The sequence below is a fragment of the Balaenoptera physalus genome (genome assembly GCF_965194825.1).
Source record: "Balaenoptera physalus genome assembly, chromosome: 8".
Lineage (NCBI taxonomy): Eukaryota > Metazoa > Chordata > Mammalia > Artiodactyla > Balaenopteridae > Balaenoptera > Balaenoptera physalus.
Genome location: NC_138887.1, coordinates 117,250,769 through 117,272,128, shown reverse-complemented (window position 1 = coordinate 117,272,128; position 21,360 = coordinate 117,250,769). Strand labels below are relative to the sequence as shown.

The following is a 21,360-nucleotide window of genomic DNA, read 5'->3' as shown; positions in this document are numbered from 1 at the left end:
ACAAATTTTGGGGGGCATACACTTCAGTCCACATATTATATGATTACATTACATAAAACATTCAGAACAGACAAATCTATAGACCGAAAGTAGATCAGCAGGGAGGTGGGGGACTAAGGGAGTAATAGCTAAAGGGTACAAGGTTTCTTTCTGAGATGATGAAATGTTCTAAAATGTGATGATTGAACATATCTGTGAATATACTGAAAACCACTGAAATGTACATTTTAAATGGATGAATTGTATGGCATGTGAATGTATCTCAATAAAACTGCTATTAAAAAATATTCAATGTAATCCCAATTGTAATCCAGAAACTTTTAGGGTACAAATTGACAAGCTGACAATAAAATTTATAGAGAAATGCAAAGGACCTAGAATAGTCAAAAATCTTGGGGTAGGAGAACAAAGTTGGAAGACCTATACTACCTGACTTCAAGAGTTTTCATACATACAGTAATTAAGAAATTACAAAAAATGAAAACACCAACCAATAATCCCACATGAATATAGATGTAAACATACTGCACAAAATAGAAACAAATCAAATTAGTAGTACGTCATTCCTTTAGGATGGATACATACCAATGAAACAGAATTCTAGAAATAGAACCTACTTATATTGTGACTTAGTTTTAACGAAGACACCAAAGCAACACACTGGGGGAAATGAATGATGCTGGAATAACTGGAGAACCACGTGGGGGAAAGATTAACCTCAAGCCCTACATCACACCACACACAAAAGTTAACTCAAGATGGATCATAGACCTCAATGTAAAAGCCCAAACTGTAAAGCTTCAAGAGGAAAACACAGTATCTTTGTCATCTAGGCAAAGGTTTCTTATAGGTCACAGAGCATGATAACTGTAAAAGAAAATAAAACAAATAAATTAGGTTTCCTCAAAATAAAAACAACCTGCTCACTCAAAGGCACCATTAAGAACAGGAATAGCAAGCCTCAAACTGGGAGAAAATAGTAGCAAGACATATCTGATAAAATGCTGGCATCCTAAATATATAAAGAACTCATACAACTCAATAATAAAAAGGATATTAATCCAAAAATTAAAAAAAAAAAGAAAAGCAAAAGACTCAGATACTTTACAAAAGACGACATACAAATGGTCAACTAGCATATGAGAAGGACTCAACATCATTCATCACTAGGGAAATGCAAATTAAAACCAGGAGATACCACAACACTCCCACAAGAATGGCTGAAATTAAAGAGAATGACATTCCGAGCAGATGTTGGCAAAACTGTGGGACAACTAGAACTCAGAAGCATTGCTCACATGAATTCAAAATGATACAGCCACTTTGGAAAAATAGTTGGCTAGTTTCTTATAAAGTTAAACATACTATTACCATACATTCCAGCAATCCCACTGCTATGTGTTTACCCAAGAGATATAAAAGATCTCCACTTAGATGTTCATAGTAGTTTTATTCATTATAGCCAAAAACTGGAAACAGCCCAGGTATCTGTCATTAGAAGAATGAATTAAGAAACTGTCGTATTCATACAATGGAATATTACTCAGCAAAAAAAAAGGGGGTAGGGAAACTACTGCTACTTACGATAACATGGATAAATCTCAAAAATATCGAGTGAAAGCAGCCTTACATGAAGTGGTACACACTTCATACTTTCCTTTAGATGAACTTCTAGGACAGGCCAAACTAATCTACGGTGGTTGCCCTGGGGGAGGCCAGGATTAATTGGGAAGCATTAAGGAACTTTCTGTGGGGGTGATTATGCCCTGTATCTTGGTAGGGCTTTGGGTTACTTGGGCAAATATGTTAGTCAAAACTTACCTACAGGAAACTATAAACAAATATCAAACTCCAATGATGTACGTGCCTAAGCATTTAGGGAGAAGTGTATTGATGTCTAGAGCTTACTCTGAAATGAAATAAAATGGATGGATGGATACGGGGATTCAGGATAGACAGATATGTAATTAAGCAAGTTCAGTTAAATGGGTCTTCACTCTAAAATTCTTTTGACTTCTTTGTATGTTTGAAGTTTTTTATAATAAAAGGTTGAGGGACTTCCCTGGTGGTGCAGTGGTTAAGAATCTGCCTGCCAATGCAGGGGACATGGGTTTGAGCCCTGGTCTGGGAAGATGCCACATGCCACGGAGCAACTAAGCTTGTGCGCCACAACTACTGAGCCTGCGCTCTAGAGCTCGCGAGCCACAAGTACTGAAGCCCACGTGCTGCAACTACTGAAGCCCACACACCTAGAGCCCGTGTTCAGCAACAAGAGAAGCCACCGCAATGAGAAGCCCGCGCACCGCAATGAAGAGTAGCCCCTGCTCGCCGCAACTAGAGAAAGCCTGAGCAGCAACAAAAACCCAATGCAGCCAAAGAATAATAAATAAATAAATTTATAAAAAATAAATAAAAGGTTGAAAACTTCAAGACAGAAAATAACATATAACAACCTTCAAAACAAAACATAAAGAACACTTGAGCCTCTGATGTCATTTGCTAAAGACAATTAGACATGCTTTATTACCTAAAATCAAAAGCAAAGATACAAAACCAGTCATTTGTAAAACTACTGAACAAAATGCCTGTGTACCACTTTGGTCCTTTTATTAAGACTTACTGTAATAACGGTGCTCCCGGCTAATTACATTGTGATAGGCTAATCACCTAAGACAGGTGGTCAGACTCCAACTATTTCAATATTTGAGGCTGCTAAATTATGTTCATTTTCCTTAGCTGTGCCTCTTCATAATGACAGGCTTAGGGCTTCTGATACGCCTTACATGCTACTCTTGGTAACTGAAGGCTGGGTTCCACTCAACACACTCATGGTCTTAATTCCGGCAGCAATTGCAACAGCTCCCCGGTCTTCTGGCTTCAGTTTAGACAGACTGCTCTCTAGACCCACTGGGCGACACTAATCCAGGAACTGCATCCTGTTCTCAAATTCAGTCCACAGGTTGCTGGGTATCTCTTAATTCTCTGTGCACAGAAATCGTGGCATCGATCTTTTCTTCCTTTATTATCTTGGGCACTAGAGATATAGCACCTTCAGTTCTGGGAAGTTACTTTCCACTCTCTATTAAAAATATTATAAATTCAAAAAAATCTTCTTTCCCCGTTTTCCTCTAGAATTCCTAACAGTCAGATATTAGGCCTCCTGGGTGACTTCTGTCTCCAAAGCTACTTGCCCTTTTATTTTACTTTTTACTGTCCTTCTACGTCTTCAATTGTTCTTCTTTTTAAAATCTCAGTTACCATTTCGAATTGTGAGTTCTTTTCTCATAGCATCCTGTTCCTAACTTACTGTCATAATGAGAAGCTTCTCATATCTGACAATGTTACTTTTTTAAAACATATTCTTCTTTTCCCTGTAATACCAGTTTCTTCCTGTTCCCTTTTATTCTTTGTGTGTGTATTCTGTTCTTTCATACTATTAATCCTTAGTACTCATAACGATAAGGTACTAAAAAACTGGAAACACCACTGGCCTGAGTGAGGGTGGTGGGCCACAGTTCTGAATGGCTCACCTTTCATGTCAATAAATCCATTTATTTTTCAGGGCTGTTCAATTTTTCCAGAGCACTGTTCTGTCTCTAGCATCCCCACCAGTATTCTGAATATATGGAATTAGGGACCAATCACGCTAAAGGCTAACTTTCTATCATAGCCACTGTTGTTGCTTCCTATTCATGACAACCTCTGCTAGGCCTCCTGTTCCCAAGTTTCTGCAGCGGTCCCATTCAATGTGTTCTAAATAGAAGCAACAAGTCTTCTGCTTGGGATGCAGACTCTTGACTACCATGTGTTCTATACCTGAGTAGAGGGAAATGACGGGCTTTTAATTTCACGGATTTTGAATCCATCCCTCACCTCCCGAGCACCGCCCAGTCTCACACCTCCACCTTCTGCCAAACCGGAGCCTTCAGGCCCCAAGCTTCTCCAGTCCTGCAGGGCCAGTGGTGCTCTCGCCAGCATCCTCCTCTGGGGATGTACCCTCTAAAGCGAGGCTTCCTGTACCCTGGTGATCAGTACTGTGACTCTATCTGCTTTTCATTCTCCAAAAAAAATTGTTAAATTCTTATCTATGATGTCTGTTTTCTTCCATTCTTTGTCTTCACTGATTTAAAAATTATTTTACTATCATTTTAGTGATGTCACAAATGAGAAAGTCAAAACATAAATTTCACCTTCAACCAGAAGCCCAGAAATTTGCTCCTTTTGTTTCCTGTTTCTACCCTAGTTCAGAACTTACACAACATCACACTTGGATTACTAAAACCAAGTTGGTCTTTCTGTGCCTTTGATCTCTTTCCTGTTTTAATCCCATTTGGTTTCCAGATTCATCCTCCTAAAGTCATTAATTATCAAGTCATATATCCATCTCTATGGACCTACAACACTTTAAAACAAACAAACAAACTCATTTACCTGGTTTTCAAGGTTCACCATAATCTGGAGTCATTCCTTATCAAAGTCAGTTAAACTAACCTGTGTAGCCATTCTTACAGCATCTATTCAAGCTGACCAGCATCGTGCTCTCTCAAAGTGCTACTTCCCACTCTCACATTCATCTTTCTCCCTCCAGCAAAACTCTGCAAGAATTTCACCCCTTTGTTTCTCCTTATCTATACTCACCCTCTGAGGCCCACTTAACCTCTACTAGTTCTTGAAACTTTCCAACCTTGGAAGCGTCAAAATCCTTCTCCCTCCTCCTCTGAGCACCCCCTCGGTACTGCCCATCATAATATACTTCCTAATTCATGGAACGAGACCATCAAATATTCCATCACACACACACATCCCCCTCCACTTCATTAGGGATTTGAGATAGCTTATGAGAAGACCTGAAACGTAATAGAAAAATAAAAAATACAAGCCCAAATAATATTTACAGAACACAAAAATAAGATAGGATACAGGACTTCCTTGGTGGCTCAGTGGTGAAGAATCCGCTTGCCAATGCAGGGGACACGGGTCCGAGCCCTGGCCCAGGAAGATCCCACATGCCGTGGAGCAACTAAGCCCGCGAGCCACAACTACTGAGCCTGCACTCTAGAGCCCGCGAGCCACAACTACTGAGCTCGTGTGCCACAACTACTGATGCCCACGCACCTAGAGCCCGTGCTCCGCAACGAGAAGCCACTTCAATGAGAAGCCCGCCCACCACAACAAAGAATAGCCCTCACTCACTGCAACTAGAGAAAGCCCACGCACAGCAACGAAGATCCAATGCAGCCAAAAATAAATAAATAAATAAATTTACTAAAAAAAAAAAAAAGACAGGATACAAAATTATAGTGTCTAAGTCAGAATCCTAAAATTTACTTAAACAAATAACCATGCATTACTAGAAATGAACATATTTCACATCTGGAGGGCTACCTGCCAAAATTAATGCCAGTTTCAGAGTATTTATCTTCTGCATTTCTAATAGCATTTAAGTAACAGAACTGTTAAGGCAATTCCTACTCCTGACTAAAGTACAAATATTATCAAAGGAATCAAGGAAAAACGAATTTTCCTATTGTCTCTAACAAAGACGTCTGTTTCCAGAGCACACAAGAACAATTACAAGTGCTCAGATATAAGCTAAAAATGGTATCACGACGGGACCATTTCTCACACTCACGGGGAGGATGCAGAGCAAGTGCTCTGCAAAGACTGATGACCAGGGAACCATCACAGGTACATGTTTACTTACACTCGGGAAATGGTGTTAAAGGTTATTTCTAAGTTACATACAAACACTCGTTTTCTGTATGATGTGTGTGTGTGTAGATAACACTCAGACAGATGCACCCAAGACAGCAATGCAGGGACTGCCCGGGGGCTGAGAGACATAAACAACACGTGGATGGAAAGAACTCGTACTTTTCACTGTGTGTCCTTTTAAACTTCTAGATTTTACCACAGGATTGTCTAAAAAACAAAAATTATTAAAAAGCCCCCAACTGGGTAGCTGTGTCTGACTGTGGAAGACTTCAGCCCGAAGCCCGGCTAGTCCTCATAGAAGATGCTGGCCTGGGGGCCCATGCTGCGTCAGCAGAAAGGCGAGACCCACGGCCTCCCACCCAGACAGACCCACAGAGCTTTAATGACATGCAACCTTCACTTTGTAGTGTTTTTTCTTGGCTTTAAATCAACTGTGTGGGGAAATGTTATCAGAAAAGGAAAAAGCAGACTCCTAATGTGCATCAGAAGCTGCAGGGAGGGGACTTCCCTGGTGGCGCAGTGGTTAAGAATCCGCCTGCCAATGCAGGGGACACGGGTTCGAGCCCTGGTCCGGGAAGATCCCACATGCTGCGGAGCAACAAAGCCCGTGCGCCACAACTACTGAGCCTGTGCTCTAGAGCCCGCGAGTCACAACTACTGAGCCTGCGTGCTGCAACTACTGAGCCCAGGCGCCGAGAGCCCGTGCTCCGCAACAAGAGAAGCCACCGCGATGAGAAGCCCGCGCACCGCAATGAAGAGTAGCCCCCGCTCGCCGCAACTAGAGAAAGCCCGCGTGCAGCAACGAAGACCCAACGCAACCAAAAAAAAAATAAATTAAAAAAAATTTTTTAATTAAAAAAAAAAAGAAGCTGCAGGGAGAAGTCGTCTGTGCAGGGGACCAGCCCTCCACACACATCACTGGTACGTCCCGTGTGTCACCTGCACGGGGAGGACCATCCAGGCCTGAGGGGGCTCTGGAAGGGGCGTGGCCCGCGATTGCTGGGGGTGGTTCATTCCACTGCGGGAAAGCACTGACCTCAGGCTTCTGGCTGAAGAGCGGGGGCTCCTCCTGCACCCCCCCGCCACCCCCCAAGCCCACCTGTACCACCCGCCCTTCCAACATGGGCAGCTGTGTGTCATCAAGTCATTGACTCTAAGTGATGACTGTAAAAACTCAGTAAATATGACTCAGATTTCAAAGTAAAATGGTCAGATCTAAAATGATTTTTAAAGCAAAAACAAAATAGAATACGAAGAAAAGTTAAATATGGGAATTAAGAAGAAATAAGGGAAAAATACCCTCAAGAGGTAGAAGTAAACTAAAAACCTAACAGGCAATTAAATAGAAGTTTCCTTCAGTAGTCAGTGGGTTGGTTGTTTTACACTAAGTCAGCGAGAGCCTGATAAACCCACGTATCTGACTTTTAAAACTTTGAGCTTGTTTTCAAAAGGTTCCCTGGAAGAGTCCCTTTGGCAACACGGGCAGAGGCGGGCAGTAAGTGGGACCCTAGGCAGACACCTGGGGTCTCTGTCTGCAGGCGGCCAGGATGGCACGGTGGCCTGGCGGCACTTGGCGTTCAAGAGCCGAGCCTGGTTCTGCCTCCGAAACGGGCCTACGACTCTTCTGTATCCTAGAACTGCTCCATCATTTGCCAAAACACACTTTTTGCATGATTGGTTGGGACAAGTCACCGCGAAAGGGGTCGGGTGACACGCAGTCATCTCCTGGGTGCCCGCCCCGCCGCTGTCATCCCAGGTGCCGCGTGTGATGACACGCTGTCCCAGCTGTGTGGCCAAGGGAGCCTGTAAATGCTTTAGGATAAGGCAGATGCCCCCACTGTCTGTTACCACACAGCACCAGGCCGTCTACATAAAGTCAACACATCTGGGGAATCAATTTGTGACTTTTAGTTACTACCAAACTCAAGCCATTTTCATTTTCTAAAAGAAAAGTCAATTAAAGAAGCAAAACTAAACAGAACAGAACCACTTTCTACTACCACTTCTTATCCAACTGAACTTAGTGGAAATTTAAGCAATTGCTTGTATTAAAATCATGTGGAAAGGCTCTGCACTAAAAGTTGTGTTGAAAATACTTCCCATCTTCGTGTCAGCAAACGTTCCGCCTGTACCCACTGGGAGGAGCGGCAGGCCTGCCCGCCATCCTGCACTGTCGTCTGTGAACTTATAGAAGGATCAAGTTCTCTCTAGGCTGTGGTGGGTACAGCTTTGAAAAGGAAAATCCCACAAGAAGCAAATACGTTCACATTTATTTCCAAGGCAGAGACTCCATGCAATGGACTATGATTAACTATAAAATTTGTTTTAGGGGTTTTCCCTGGTGGCGCAGTGGTTGAGAATCTGCCTGCCGATGCAGGGGACACGGGTTCGAGCCCTGATCTGGGAGGATCCCGCGTGCCGCGGAGCGACTGGGCCCGTGAGCCACAACTACTGAGCCTGCGCTTCTGGAGCCTGTGCTCCGCAACAAGAGAGGCCGCGATAGTGAGAGGCCCGCGCACCGCGATGAAGAGTGGCCCCCGCTCGCCGCAACTAGAGAAAGCCCTCGCACAGAAACGAAGACCCAACACAGCCAAAAATAAAAATAAATAAATTTAAATAGCACTTGGCAAACAAAGAGAGGGAAGAAAAATATAGTTATAAAAAAAAATTTGTTTTAACAATGCTCAACGTGCTCTAAGTATATACACTATGAATCAGATTTAGAAGAAAAAAGCTGAACATACCGTATTTATACTAATAAACCAAAAAAGTTGCTTCTAGAGACAACTATGCAATATAATTATTTCTGTGGGTTCTCTCAAAGATAGATACAATTTCTCAATCCCATAAACTATTTCAATAGTACGATGTCAGTAATGAAAGGTAGAATTTTGCAAGTAAGTATAATAACTAGGACCTATATTTGCATAAGGAAAACCAGCAAAAACTAAATAACTGTATTTTAAAATGCATGTTCTATACTGAAAATCTAGAAAGCACAGATCAGTTTTTTTTGTTTTAAATCATCTATAAGCCCAATACATACGGATAGCCGCTTTCGATACTACGGAAATCTTTTCAAAAGCAGAGAGGATGCCGTGAGGGTTCACAGCACACAGACCGCTTCCTACCCTGCCTTCCCCGTTACTACGAACATTATTCCATGTCAATGAATAGCCTTCAATGAATTTCTAATGGCTGTTATGGCTATTTTATGCCAAGTCCTTAATGTTGAAGGTTGAGGTTGTTTTCCGTTGTTTCCTATTATTAAAGTATTCCGAACAGCCTTGCACATACAATTTGGACACAGCTATTTCCTTAGGACAGAGTTAAAAGTTAAAAAAATCACCGGACCAAAGCACATTTTTATGTCTTTGTATTTCTAAATTTCTCCAGAAAGATCACAGCAAACTAACACTCCCAACCTGACCGCAGGGGCTCCAGCTCCCTCCACTCTGGCCAACACTGGCTACGACCATTTCTTTAAAAATGTTTTCAACATGATAAGTTTAAAATTTTTTTAATTCTTCATTTCTTTAATAATTAAGAGGTTGAAAATTTTCCTATATGCTTACTGACCATTTGCATTTCCTCCTTCTGTGAACCAGTTACATCCTTCAGAACCATACTCTAAAGTACAGACATATATATATATATATATATATGTATGAACAGTGGCATACATTTGGAAAAAAATACTCCTGTACATTTAGGTTTATTTGCTGTAAGCCATGCTCATTAGGTGAGCAAAATCAGATGAATGTAAGACTCCTGAATAAAAAGTATACAAGACGAAAAATGTCCAAATACCTTCACTGCATGGACACGGACCATCTTTCATCTACTGTGGAAACAACTTGTGACTCTTTCTGTTTGATTCGCTTTTCGGCAAGACTGAGTTTCTATAAAGGAAAGAGAACTCTGGAACAGGCAGGCCAAGAAGAAAGGCCGCCACCTGGAATAGTGGCCCTGCATCCACAGCTCCTGCAGGGGAGCCTGCGACCTGAGCGTAGTGACGGCGGCAGTGACACGATGGCCCAGCTGGCAGGGGATGAGCTGCAGCAGGCCCGGCACATCCTGGCGTGTCAACCCTGCAAGGCCTACGTTGCAGGCTGCCGGGGGCCCAGCAGACTCGCCTGGGTGAAAAAGTGCCCCAGCCCCGGTGACGGTGGACTTTGTCACAGAGTATCGGGACAGAGGTTAACTGAATTCTGAATGCACTTGTGTTACAACTCACTGAGAGGTGCAGTCAAGGCTAGGAAACAGGAATGTGATCCTTAGTGTACTGGTCCGGGAAAAAGAACTTGGCTAAGAAAACAGAATAGACTAATTCAGCTCACAGCACTACAGGGAGAGAAACAGCCACGTTTAAGTTTCTGAGAGCTAACGCAGGCAGAGAGAAAAAAAGAGAAAGACATCAACATGGAAGTTTAAACTGACTCCAAGGGAAGCTACAATTATGATTTGAGGTGAACGACTTCAGAACAAAAGAATTTTGACCTGGAAGTGAGAAGCAGGTGGACCTGGGGCCTAGCAAAACCAACAAACTTAACCAGATGGCCTGATGTCTAGACTAGACTAGACCAGACCGGCTGCTCTCGGTTATGCCACAGGGGTCCCCTCGTCACGCTGCACTCCCTTCACCAACATCTGCCTGCGAGTCAGGACCCAGGCCTGCTCTCTGAGCTGGGCATGGCACCGGGAACATACTGGTGTCAAGAAACTAAAAGGAAACTTCCTTACCTATTTCAAGTTCAAGAGAAAGGAAACCTACTATTATTTACCCACCGGCAGAGAATGTGCTCCTATATTTTACTGCAAAAAAAAGAAAATAGAAAAAGAAAAAAAAGGTGCTGCATTGTAACTCTACGTACCTAAGGCGTCACAGAAAATCAGAACTGACTATGAGTGCTGCACAGACACACAGCGGGGAGCAAGAGCTTCAGGCTCAACTTTAGAAGAAAAAGGAAACGTTTGTGAAATGGCCAGAAACAAAGTTAATTGAACTAGATCTTTCTGACTGTAGATGCTCTGGGACTTTTTTTTTTTCTTCTTTCCCCAAGTTCCCTTCTCTTTCCTTTGCCATTTTGAGTTGAAAAATCAAGAAAAATGTTTATGCTGTATAATAACCCACCTTCTTGTTATAGCACCAATAAATGCCAGAGGTTCCTAAAAGCTCAAAGAGTATCTGTTTCACATTCAGAAGTAGGTTATTTTTCTCTAGAAAACATGTCACGTGGTTCTCCAGGATGAACGAAGGGTTAAAAATCTAGCTCTTTAGCTACTGGCTACAGTTATGGGGAAAGGATCCCTCATTTTTCTCTCAGGCAGTTTCCCTCTCCTCCGGTTCTGACCCACTCTCCCTCACCAGCTCCTGCTAATAAGGCCAGGACTTTGAAGGGTGACACTACAGCAGGGAGATGCACAGTCTGCTCCTTCTTCCTGGGACCGAAAGTACCTCCCAGCCTGAAACACAACCTCACAATCCAAAGTGTTAAGTCATCTGTCACTGGAGACCAGCCTGGGGGAGATTATTTTAAAGGGCGATGCAGTTAAGCGGTTACATGGGAGGCTGAACATACACCCGAAAGAGAAAACTTTTAAAAATAGTGTTATGTAAACTGAGGCTGGGATAAAACTGTGGTAGGGCGACACACAGTTTCCAAAAATACTGTATGTTAAATAACTGAAATGGAAGTGTAGTTGTGTTCTAGAAAATTGTGTCAGATGACTCAACGTCTTCTACTTAGGAAAATAACACTGATGTTAAAAATGCAGGTAAAGGGGGGAATAAAATTTTATGATTTTCTGTAATTAAATTAATAAATACAAATAGACATTCTGTTTCATCTGTACCCTAAAAGTTAATAATTAAGAGTTGATCAAAGCCTCTTCTTTGGAACTTCGTAAGAAAAATATAGAAAATACTTTGGGAACAGTGATTCATTCACATACAAAATCTGAAGGCCATATAGTGAGTGAATAAAGGCAGTTTCTAGATTCAGGCTACTAAGAATTTTAGACAGGCATCATCACTGCCCAATGGTTGCTATAACAACTAGGCAAGTTACTTGTGTTTTGGAGATCAGGTTTCTGACAGCACTAGAGGAGGGCTACTACCACCAACCCCCGTGGGTGATATAAGCCTTAAATAACATGTAGATGGTTCTTAGCACAATGTCTGACACACAGGACTCAAATGGTAGCTATGATTTCATAGATATTATTTCATAATATCTAAAGAATTAAAGTCAGATGCTTGTGTAGACTCAGTTCAGACTCTCCACTCTTATTAAATATATGCAGTTATTATTTTCTCAGACAAAACTGGAAGGATAATACTCAATTTAAGAGTAGTATTCCTAAAAAAAATTAAAATTGAAGGTATCAGAACTAAAAATGATAATTATTTGTAGAATAAAAGAATTTAGTAATTGCAGCAAGCAGACAAGTCTCTACTTTCTCAGAGTTCTAAGAGCAAAACATTTGATTGGGCTAAGGACCAACCTGAGTTGGTCAAAAATTACAACTAATAAATTCCCCAGAGACAAACCAGCAGCTAAATTTCCATGATGTCTACACTAGTGCTCCCCTGTTGTTTGCACACCAGGAATCCAACTAAGTGCCTTATCGTCTCACAACTGGAATCACCAGCTTTATATCTCTTACAAGAATTTAAAAAACAACTACAACAACAACCATCATACCTAGCAAGCCACAACCCTCTTGAGGGGGTCAACATCCTCTCATTTGCAAAGATTCTACTGTCCTTAAAAGTTTTCTACATATCACAACCCAGCAGTTCCACTCCTGCATATATATCTAAGAGAATTAAAAACACATGTCCACACAGAAACTCATATACAATATTCATAATAGCCAAAAAGTAGAAACAACCCAGATATCCATTACTGATGGATAAACAAAATATGGAATATGCATTCAACTCAGACGTAAAAAGGAATGATGTGCTGACACGTGCTACAAGGATGAAGCCTGAAGACATTATGCTAAGCGAAAGAAGCCAATCACAAAGGCCAGACACTGTGTGATTCCATTTATGTGAAATGTCCAGAACAGGCAAATTCACAGAGACAGAAAGTAGGTTAGCGGTTGCCAGGACCTGGGGGAGGACAGAATGGGAAGTGACTGCTAATATGGGTACAGAGTTTCTTTGGGGTGGGGGGGGGCAGGACGGTGATGAAAATACTCTAAATTTAGACAGCGGTTATGCTTGCACAACATGGGACTATACTAAAAACTGCTGCATTGTACACTTAAAAAGGGGTGAGTTTTTTGGGTATGTGAATTATATTTCACTAAAGCTGTTTTATTTTTTAATATATATATATATTTTTAAAAATCTGTTAATTTTATTTATTTATTTATTTATTTTTGGCTATGTTGGGTCTTCGTTTCTGTGCGAGGGATTCCTCCAGTTGTGGCAAGCGGGGGCCACTCTTCATCGCGGTGCGCGGGCCTCTCACTATCGTGGCCTCTCTTGTTGTGGAGCACAGGCTCAGTAATTGTGGCTCACGGGCCCAGTTGCTCCGCGGCATGTGGGATCTTCCCAGACCAGGGCTCGAACCCGTGTCCCCTGTATTAGCAGGCAGATTCTCAACCACTGCGCCACCAGGGAAGCCCCTGAAGCTGTTTTTTAAAAAGTATTCTACAGTGTAAGTATATACACATTTATGAATATCTATACATACCTACAGTAAGGTTTAAATGTAGAGATAGACATATAGTTTCATATCTATTTAAATTAATGTTAATTTTTTCAGATTATCAAACATTAGCATAGTTGAGGGCATACTGGAATATCGCATAACCAAGTTTGACAATCACTGATACATATTAAAGATTTACTTAAATCGCCACTGAACTGGCAACCTGCTCTTTGGTGAGTTAGCTTAAACTGCAACTTCTTGTATTTGAACGGAATCAAGAAACTCTACAAGTTAAATAGTATGTCTTGGAGTACAGGCGTCCCTCGATACCTGTGGGGAACAGGTTCCAGAAACCCTCCCCGCCAACAATACCAAAACCCGCGGATGCTCAAGTTCCTTACGTAAAGTGGCTCACACAGGTGGAGTTCCGCATCTGCAGATCAGGAGGGCCGACTGTATACAGAAGACAACATATCCTTCGTAGCACACAGCGGTCCCCTGCACCCATCGTGGACCACATAACAGTGAGTGCAACACTTGAACACATTATTTGTAAAACAAGGCCCTAACAGCACAACTTTTGCTCTATGTGGTGACCCTTTAGACAGGAGTCAGCAAACCTGTCCCATAAAGGACCAGACAGTAAACACACAGCTTTGTGGATCAGACCGTTTCTGATGCAAGCTATTCCACTCTGCCCCCATAGCATGAAGGCAGCCCCGCACAACATAGAAACCAATGCTCCCCGGCTTTAACCAGCGCTGTCCAGCAGAACTTCCTGCAATGATAAAAGTAGTCTATTACCTACTGAGCACTTGAAAACACGGCTACCGCGACTAATGATTTCAAATGTAAACAGCCACGTGCCGCTCCAGGCTGCTGTCCTGAACAGCACTGCTTTAGACTACCAAGTAGCCAATTTCACCTCTGCTCAAAACAAAGAAGAGTAAATGAGTTAACTTTTAAAGCAAAAAACGAGTCCTATATTACAGGATGAACTGGAAGAGAAGACGTGACGTAAAATTTCTAACAACTCACAGATCAGACCAGTAAATAATCAAAATCCTAAGCAAAGCAATCACAACTCAAGCAGGAGGATACGTGTAGAGTTCCATGTATCTGGATTTCGCCATACTTTGTCTGGTATACACTTGCTGGATTCCAGCTCTGAGGTCGTCCCAGATCTGGTCAAGGCCAATCTGCTTCAGTCCATGGGGATTCTGACTCCTGTTGGATGACATTGTTGAGTAATATTCTGAAGTCGTCCAGTGCAGCAATCCTTATTCAAGGTACAGCTACTTCTCCATTAGATGAAAATATACAGTATCATTCCAAATCTATTCACAGCAGTTCAGAAAGGACGTCCTTTAAAGGCAGAGAATGAAATCTCATTGCAGGCAAACCTGAAGAAGGAATAAAGGGAACTAATTAATCCTTTTTCAACATCCTGCGTTGGGGTGGGAGCGGGGGTGGGATAGGATGCCTGCCGCATGACAGAAATAGTCTGCAGGCCTCAGGAGGTACCACTCTAATCCAGAGAGGGTTTCTCTGTGTGGAAACACACTCATATTACATGGTCTGTGTGTGCTTACGGAGACGCTTAGTTCAAAATCATTATGACTATTAGTGCTCACAAGAAAAGCTGGGTAAAACGGACACAGCACAACCAACATGTTACTTTGCAGGCCTTCTAAAGGTATCAAAACTTAAACTATATTACTTGACCTACGTAACAGTTAGAAAGACAAACTCAAAGGAAAAAAGGCAAAGGAAATTTCCAGAAAGAGAAACAAAAATAGCTAGTACAAAAAGCCAAACATTCAATCTCACTAGTTACCTGTGAATTTAAAACACTTTTCACTTAGCATCTGGCGAAATGCAGATGTTGTTGAGGCTGAAGGTGAGGGGAAATGGTCACTTGGCCCCACTCCCCCGCCACCTTTTTGGTGCCGCGCCTGGCGGCTCGTGGGATCTTAGTTCCCCGCAATTAGGGATTGAACCTGGGCCCTGGCTGTGAAAGTGCCGAGTCCTAACCACTGGACCATCAGTGAATGCCTGGTCACTCCCTTTTCAGAAGGGAATTGGGCAAGAATTACCAAAATGTAAAATGTTCCCTGAATTTAGGGAGACCCGGGTTTGAAGCTCAGCTCCATACCTACAAATATGTGGTCTTGGGCAAGTTACTTAACTTCTCACTGCTCTAAGCCTCAATTTCCCAGCCTGCAAAATGGGGGCAAATCTATTTAACACATAGTAAACACGTGACAAGTGGCAATGGCTATTATTTCTAAGTGAATGAAGCTACTGCAAAATACAACTTATAATGCCTCCGGATTATGGATCCACAGATAAAGAACTTCAGCTGTCCAATACTGTGTTAAGTCAGTACTTCCCAATACAAAACATTACAGACATACTTTAAGGATTGTCTGTGTACATCACATCAAAATGTGGAGGCTTTTAAACAAGTATTTCTGGTGCAAAACTAGGAAACACTGAATTATTTTAATGGCTCCGAAAAATAAATGTTGTTGGGAGGTAAATGGTATCTGGAACAGGAAGAATGGGTTGTCAAAGTCTGCAAGGGATTCAGTGCATCCTGCATCTTCAACGGCATTATAGAGCTCTCCGTAGGCTAAGGCACATTTAAGGACAATGTAGGTCACGCATATGGATTAAGTCTGAACTTCGGAAGCATAAATCATCTCTAATATTTATAACATAAGCTATGGGACTTAGTATTTTATGCAACCATGACACCATTCCTGATCCTGAAAATATTTTATGCCATACATTCAAATAGGTATGTCCAAATGTGAAATATAACGATGTCTAACAAGAACGAATCCCCAAGTTTTAAGAAACTAACGACTCAGCAACCGCTTGGCAAATGTTTCCTAATATAATTTCAATCTGCCTTTCCTCTGCCTTGGATGGTACGTACTATCGCCCCACGTGACAGGAATCAGGGCACTGCAGACTGACAGTGCCACCTGACAGCACCCCTATTTAAACCTACACTCCATTCGCTGTCACTCACTTAGTTTTTCCCTAAAGGGAAATTATCACTTTAATTTCCCAGACTCACAATTCAGTCAATTCTACCTTAGATCGTAAGCCTTCTCAGACCCATCTAGATGCTCTATTTACTTCCTTTTCTTCTCTTCTAATTTCTACCAGCAACTGAAAAAAATGATCAACTTTCCCCATTTTTTTAAACTCATTTTAAAAAATTTATTTATTTATTTATCTGGTTGTGCTGGGTCTTAGTTGCGGCACGCGGGCTCCCTAGCCGTGGCATACACGTGGGATCTAGTTCCCCGACCAGGGATGGAACCCGAGCCCCCTGCATTGGGAGCACGGAGCTTTAACCACTGCCCCACCAGGGAAGTCCCTTGACTTTCCCCATTTTTATCTTTACCTCACCTTATCATTTCAACTGGGTACCTTAAAAAAGTACATTCAATTATGACACATAAGCATAGGATGGGGATGTTATCAACCCTTCTTTCTTCAAACCTGCATAGGCCAGTCACTCACAACGTTCCTCTCCAGCCCAGCCTTCTTCTCTGAACCCCAGGCCTATCTCTGTATCCAGTTCACATCCTCTCCTACGTCTCAAACGCAGCAGATCCACAGCTAGACTCAGGATCTTCCTCCAACCTCCATCCTCCACCAGCGCCGCCCACCTTAGTAAGTGGCAACTCCACGTACCCACGCACCAGAGACCTGGGAATAATTCTAATGCCTTATCCCTCATCTTTCACATTCAGCTGCTATAGACTTTAACTCTCAAGGTCATTTCAAATCCACTCACTCATCTCTATTTCCTCTTCCAGTAATCATCACCGTCCTCTCTTACCTGGACCACTATTTTCATAGTCTAAACTGGACTCCCGTACCTCCCGATACTTATGTCACTGCCCATCTGTTCTTCACATGGCAGTTGAGTCTAAAGCTGTCCCTCTGACTAGGCTGCCACCCTGAGAGCAAAGGCAGCCTGACGCGGAGGAATCCTTACTACGGCAGAACCACATCTCTCTGCTCGTTTGCCTCTTACAAAGCTCCCCCTTCACCCCCTTGGGGACAGCCACACAGACTCCGTCCGCCTTTCTTGGACGTGCCAGCCCCCCTTCCACTCCCGAACATCTGTCTGTGCACTTGCTGCTGCTTCCCGGAAAGCTCCTCTTCGTCAAGTTCTTTTCCAGCCACAGAAGACACACTAGGGAACTCCCAGGCGAGGTTCAGGTTCGCCCATTTCCAGGCCTTCCCCGTCTTAACTCTCACTCAGAGGCGACGCTCCACGGCTGTGTCTTTTCTGGGACTGTCTCCCTGTACCGGTGCGAAGGATCCCCGGGCACAGAGGCCGTCTCTTTCACTCACCACAGTGCCTCTGAGCCCGCTTCAGAGCAGGTGCAGAGCTCCATCAGTGTCTTGCATGAATAAACGAGAGAGTAAATTAAGGAATTGATGACTTACATGTTTTGAAAGGATTTAGAAATAAGGAAATACCAGCATCATCGAGCATCTAAACTCGCCCCAAATCCCCCTGTAGTATCTCCACAAATTCTATCTTGTTCCCTTTCAACTTTTTCCTTCAAACACTAGATTTTAGGCTAAAATTTATTTCTTGCTGTTTCATTTAGTCATGTTTTATATTTTCCTGGTCACTGTAAACGCATACATATTTTAACACAGTTTTTAAACACTTATGAGAGTTATAGAAATTTAGTGACCATTAATATTTATCTAACAAATATTTAGTAGGAAGCGACCCCGTGCCAGGCACTGTCCTCTGCCCTGGTTAGCTACTGTTAATAGTAAATCAAAGCAGACGCGGTCCACTTCCATAACGCCACTGCCATGGAATAAAACATCTAAGAGGTTAGCATACACATCTTCGGTATATAACCCACTTGTAAACTGGAAACTTTACGTACCAGGCATTTGTGCCAAAAGTGTTTGCTCGTAAGAGCCAATTACAGTCACAGACGATTAGAGGTTAACCTTAAAAGATGGTTCTGGCCCTTCCTTTTACAGATGAAGAAACGGACTCAAAGAGGCAATCAGAGCTGATCAAGGACACAGTGCTAGGAGGTGGCAGGACCCCAGGCCAGAGCTCTGGATTCTCAAGCCAGTACTCCCCAACGCTCTAGTCTGAACTTCAGGTTCTTTGACTTTTAAGGTGTCAATAAACAGGGAAACCACTAACAGAGCCATAAGAAAAAAACACAAACAAACAGATTCACCAGTTATCTATTAATCTTACCAACCCAAACAGCTCCAATGAAAAGAGTTGATAGTCTGAAAGAACAAACCAGTCCTAATCATATCAATATTAAATCTATTTAAATATTTTGAAATTTAAGAAAGCTGGGTTGGAAAAAAAAAAAAAAAAAAAAAGCCTGACTTTTTAAACTAAGAACACTGCAAATATCAGAGCAGTACAAAGTCAGGGTAGCACTTGTCATACCAACCTCACCCCGAACCCTGCCCCAGGGGCAAGGTTAAGATACACCAAATAAAACGGTCAGTGATCTCCCCACAATACCTCATTGTCCTCACTCAACACCAGCCCCCAAATGTGTTCTTTCTTCCTCGTACTGTACATCTGATTCCAGTTACAAGCTTACTCTGTCAAGAGTCACTGGTATTCTAAGATCAAAAACAACCTTTTCATGTTAAAATGTCAAGTCTACTTTATTACGCACGTTTTGTGTCTAGGTCTACACGTGGAAATCTGGTGCCACAGCAAATCTCAGCTTATATGGAGACTAGGCTGAAAAATCAGCAAAGTATTCTACTCCTGCTTTTAGGTGCTTTATTGTTTTCCCTTTTAAACTACTCATGCCCCTTTTCTAGTTGTCCCCACTGAGATTCCAAAATTCATATAGAGTTGATCCAAGATTCACAAAAATTCCCATGTCCTTATTGACTTATTTGAGAAGTTTGAAGAGGATAACCTTATCTTATATTTTTAATATCCCCCAGTGAGCCTCACATTTCTATATTTAACATTTATCATTTATACTACAACAAACTAAATCTAAAGGGAAATGTTAAAAGTAAGTACATCAGAAAAAGGTCCTAAAAATCAGGTCACGTGCTGATAGCAGCTGACCTGCGGGTCTCAGGCTGGGCTCCCCGGAGCAGATGCTGGGACAGAGTTTGGGAGGAAGATGCTTCTTAGGGGTGACACCTGTGAGGGGCAGGGGAGGAAGGGAACCGTGGGGCGGTCCCCACCTGGCAGGCAGCCCTTCTGCTCCTGTCGGCTCAGTCCCTGCAGCGGGCCGGGCAGGGCGGCTCTAACTGGAGGCCACCTGCTGACCATGCGCAGGAGTCAAGTCTTCCCCTGACGGGGCACCTGGGTGGGGCCCAAACGGACACAAGATGCTTTGCTCATGGAGGTTTCCACCTTGGGGTGTGAGTGGGTTTGTGTGTCTGGATTTCACCTGTTTATGCAGCACTCAGTGTCTGACTATAAAACTGTTTGGAGTAATAAAGTACAATAATAGAGGTGCCCATAAAAGACTGGCTTAGGGGCTTCCCGGGTGGCGCAGTGGCGAAGAATCCTCCTGCCAGTGCAGGGGACACGGGTTCGAGCCTTGGTCCGGGAAGATCCCACACGCCGCGGAGCAACTAAGCCCGTGCACCACAACTACTGAGCCTGCACTCTAGAGCCCACGAGCCACAACTACTGAGCCCGCGTGCCACAACTGCTGAAGCCCGCGCGCCTAGAGCCCGTGCTCCGCAACAAGAGAAGGCACCGCAGTGAGAAGCCCGCGCACCACAAAGAAGAGTAGCCCCCACTCGCCACAACTAGAGAAAGCCCACGCACGCAGCAACTAAGACCCAACGCAGCCCCCTCACCAAAAAAAAAAAAAAAAGACTGGCTTAACTGTCAATGTTGAATTTTCAGGAATAAACCACTTTACAAACCATATACCCTCCATCTCATAACCAGGCCATCAAAAACTATCAATAATCTTAATCCGACCTCATGAAAAGTCAGAGGCATAAATGGCTTTGGGGTAAGGGCTAAAAATATTTTCCCAATAATTCACAATCACAGAGCCAAAAAATTTAGGATGCCCAAGAAGCCGAGAGATATTAAAAACAAAAAACAAAACGAAACGAAATATACACTTAGGAAATCGGGTGGTTTTCAAAAGTACTCTGTTACAGTAGGTCCCTGGCATCACAGGGTTTACCAATTGCGGTCGGTGATGAATATCCAGGAGGAACACTCAAGTTTTCGGAGGTAGAATCTGCAGATTTGCCACTTCACCATTTGGAAGCACAGGCCCAAGCACAGGAAACCAAGGCACAAAACGCAGCCAACCAAGGGCAGGAACCGATGGCAGAGCCGGCTGTAGCGTCCCACCCCAGAGCCTGGCTCAGAAGCCTGCACGAGTACCAGCACTGCTCACCCACCCGCCCTCCCTTCACCTTCCTCTCTCCCAGAAAGTAAGATAACGGAGCGGAACCCAGGAGCCAAAATAAACAACGGCATCTAACAGAAGGGAGGTTGTCTATTTAAGGCTTTGCCTCATGGAAAAGACTGCTGTTCCAAAGGGATATGAAAGCCAACAGAATCAATATTAAACAAGTTTTCTAACAGTTCAAATTGTGAACGAATCAGCCTGTTTCTCAAGATTAATGGTACATAAGATTCCTTCGTTGAGTACAAGTGTGAACTAACCAAATGACCTCCAAGAATCCTGCAAAATACATCCTCTTTGATATTAGTAATTCACAGTTTCATTAGTAAGGAAAGGGCTTTCTTAAAAGAGCACTTATAACAGCCATCTACAGACACTGACTGGAACGTCAACTGAACAGATCACTGAGGGAATCTGGGGAAATGCTAGCTTTACTGAAGCTAAATATTTTCTTTGCTTTAAGACTTCAGAGGCCTTGATAAGTGAATGTGTCTTATGAATTTCCATCAGGAAAACAGTATAAAGCATCTCCT

At 42.8% G+C, this 21,360-nt stretch overlaps 1 protein-coding gene across 5 annotated transcripts in view; it reads right to left on the bottom strand.

Moving 5' to 3' along the window:
• Positions 1–21,360, bottom strand: part of CUL1 (cullin 1) — a 110,761-nt gene that overhangs the window by 55,095 nt on the left and 34,306 nt on the right. For all 5 annotated transcript variants that reach the window (XR_014267092.1, XM_082473873.1, XM_082473872.1 and 2 more), the window contains one exon: positions 14,487–14,788. Coding sequence is in view for 4 of the 5 variants with exons in the window: in XM_082473873.1 (XP_082329999.1) it covers positions 14,487–14,626 (140 nt within the window). In the remaining variant the exon portion in view is untranslated. The remainder of the gene's footprint in view (positions 1–14,486; positions 14,789–21,360) is intronic.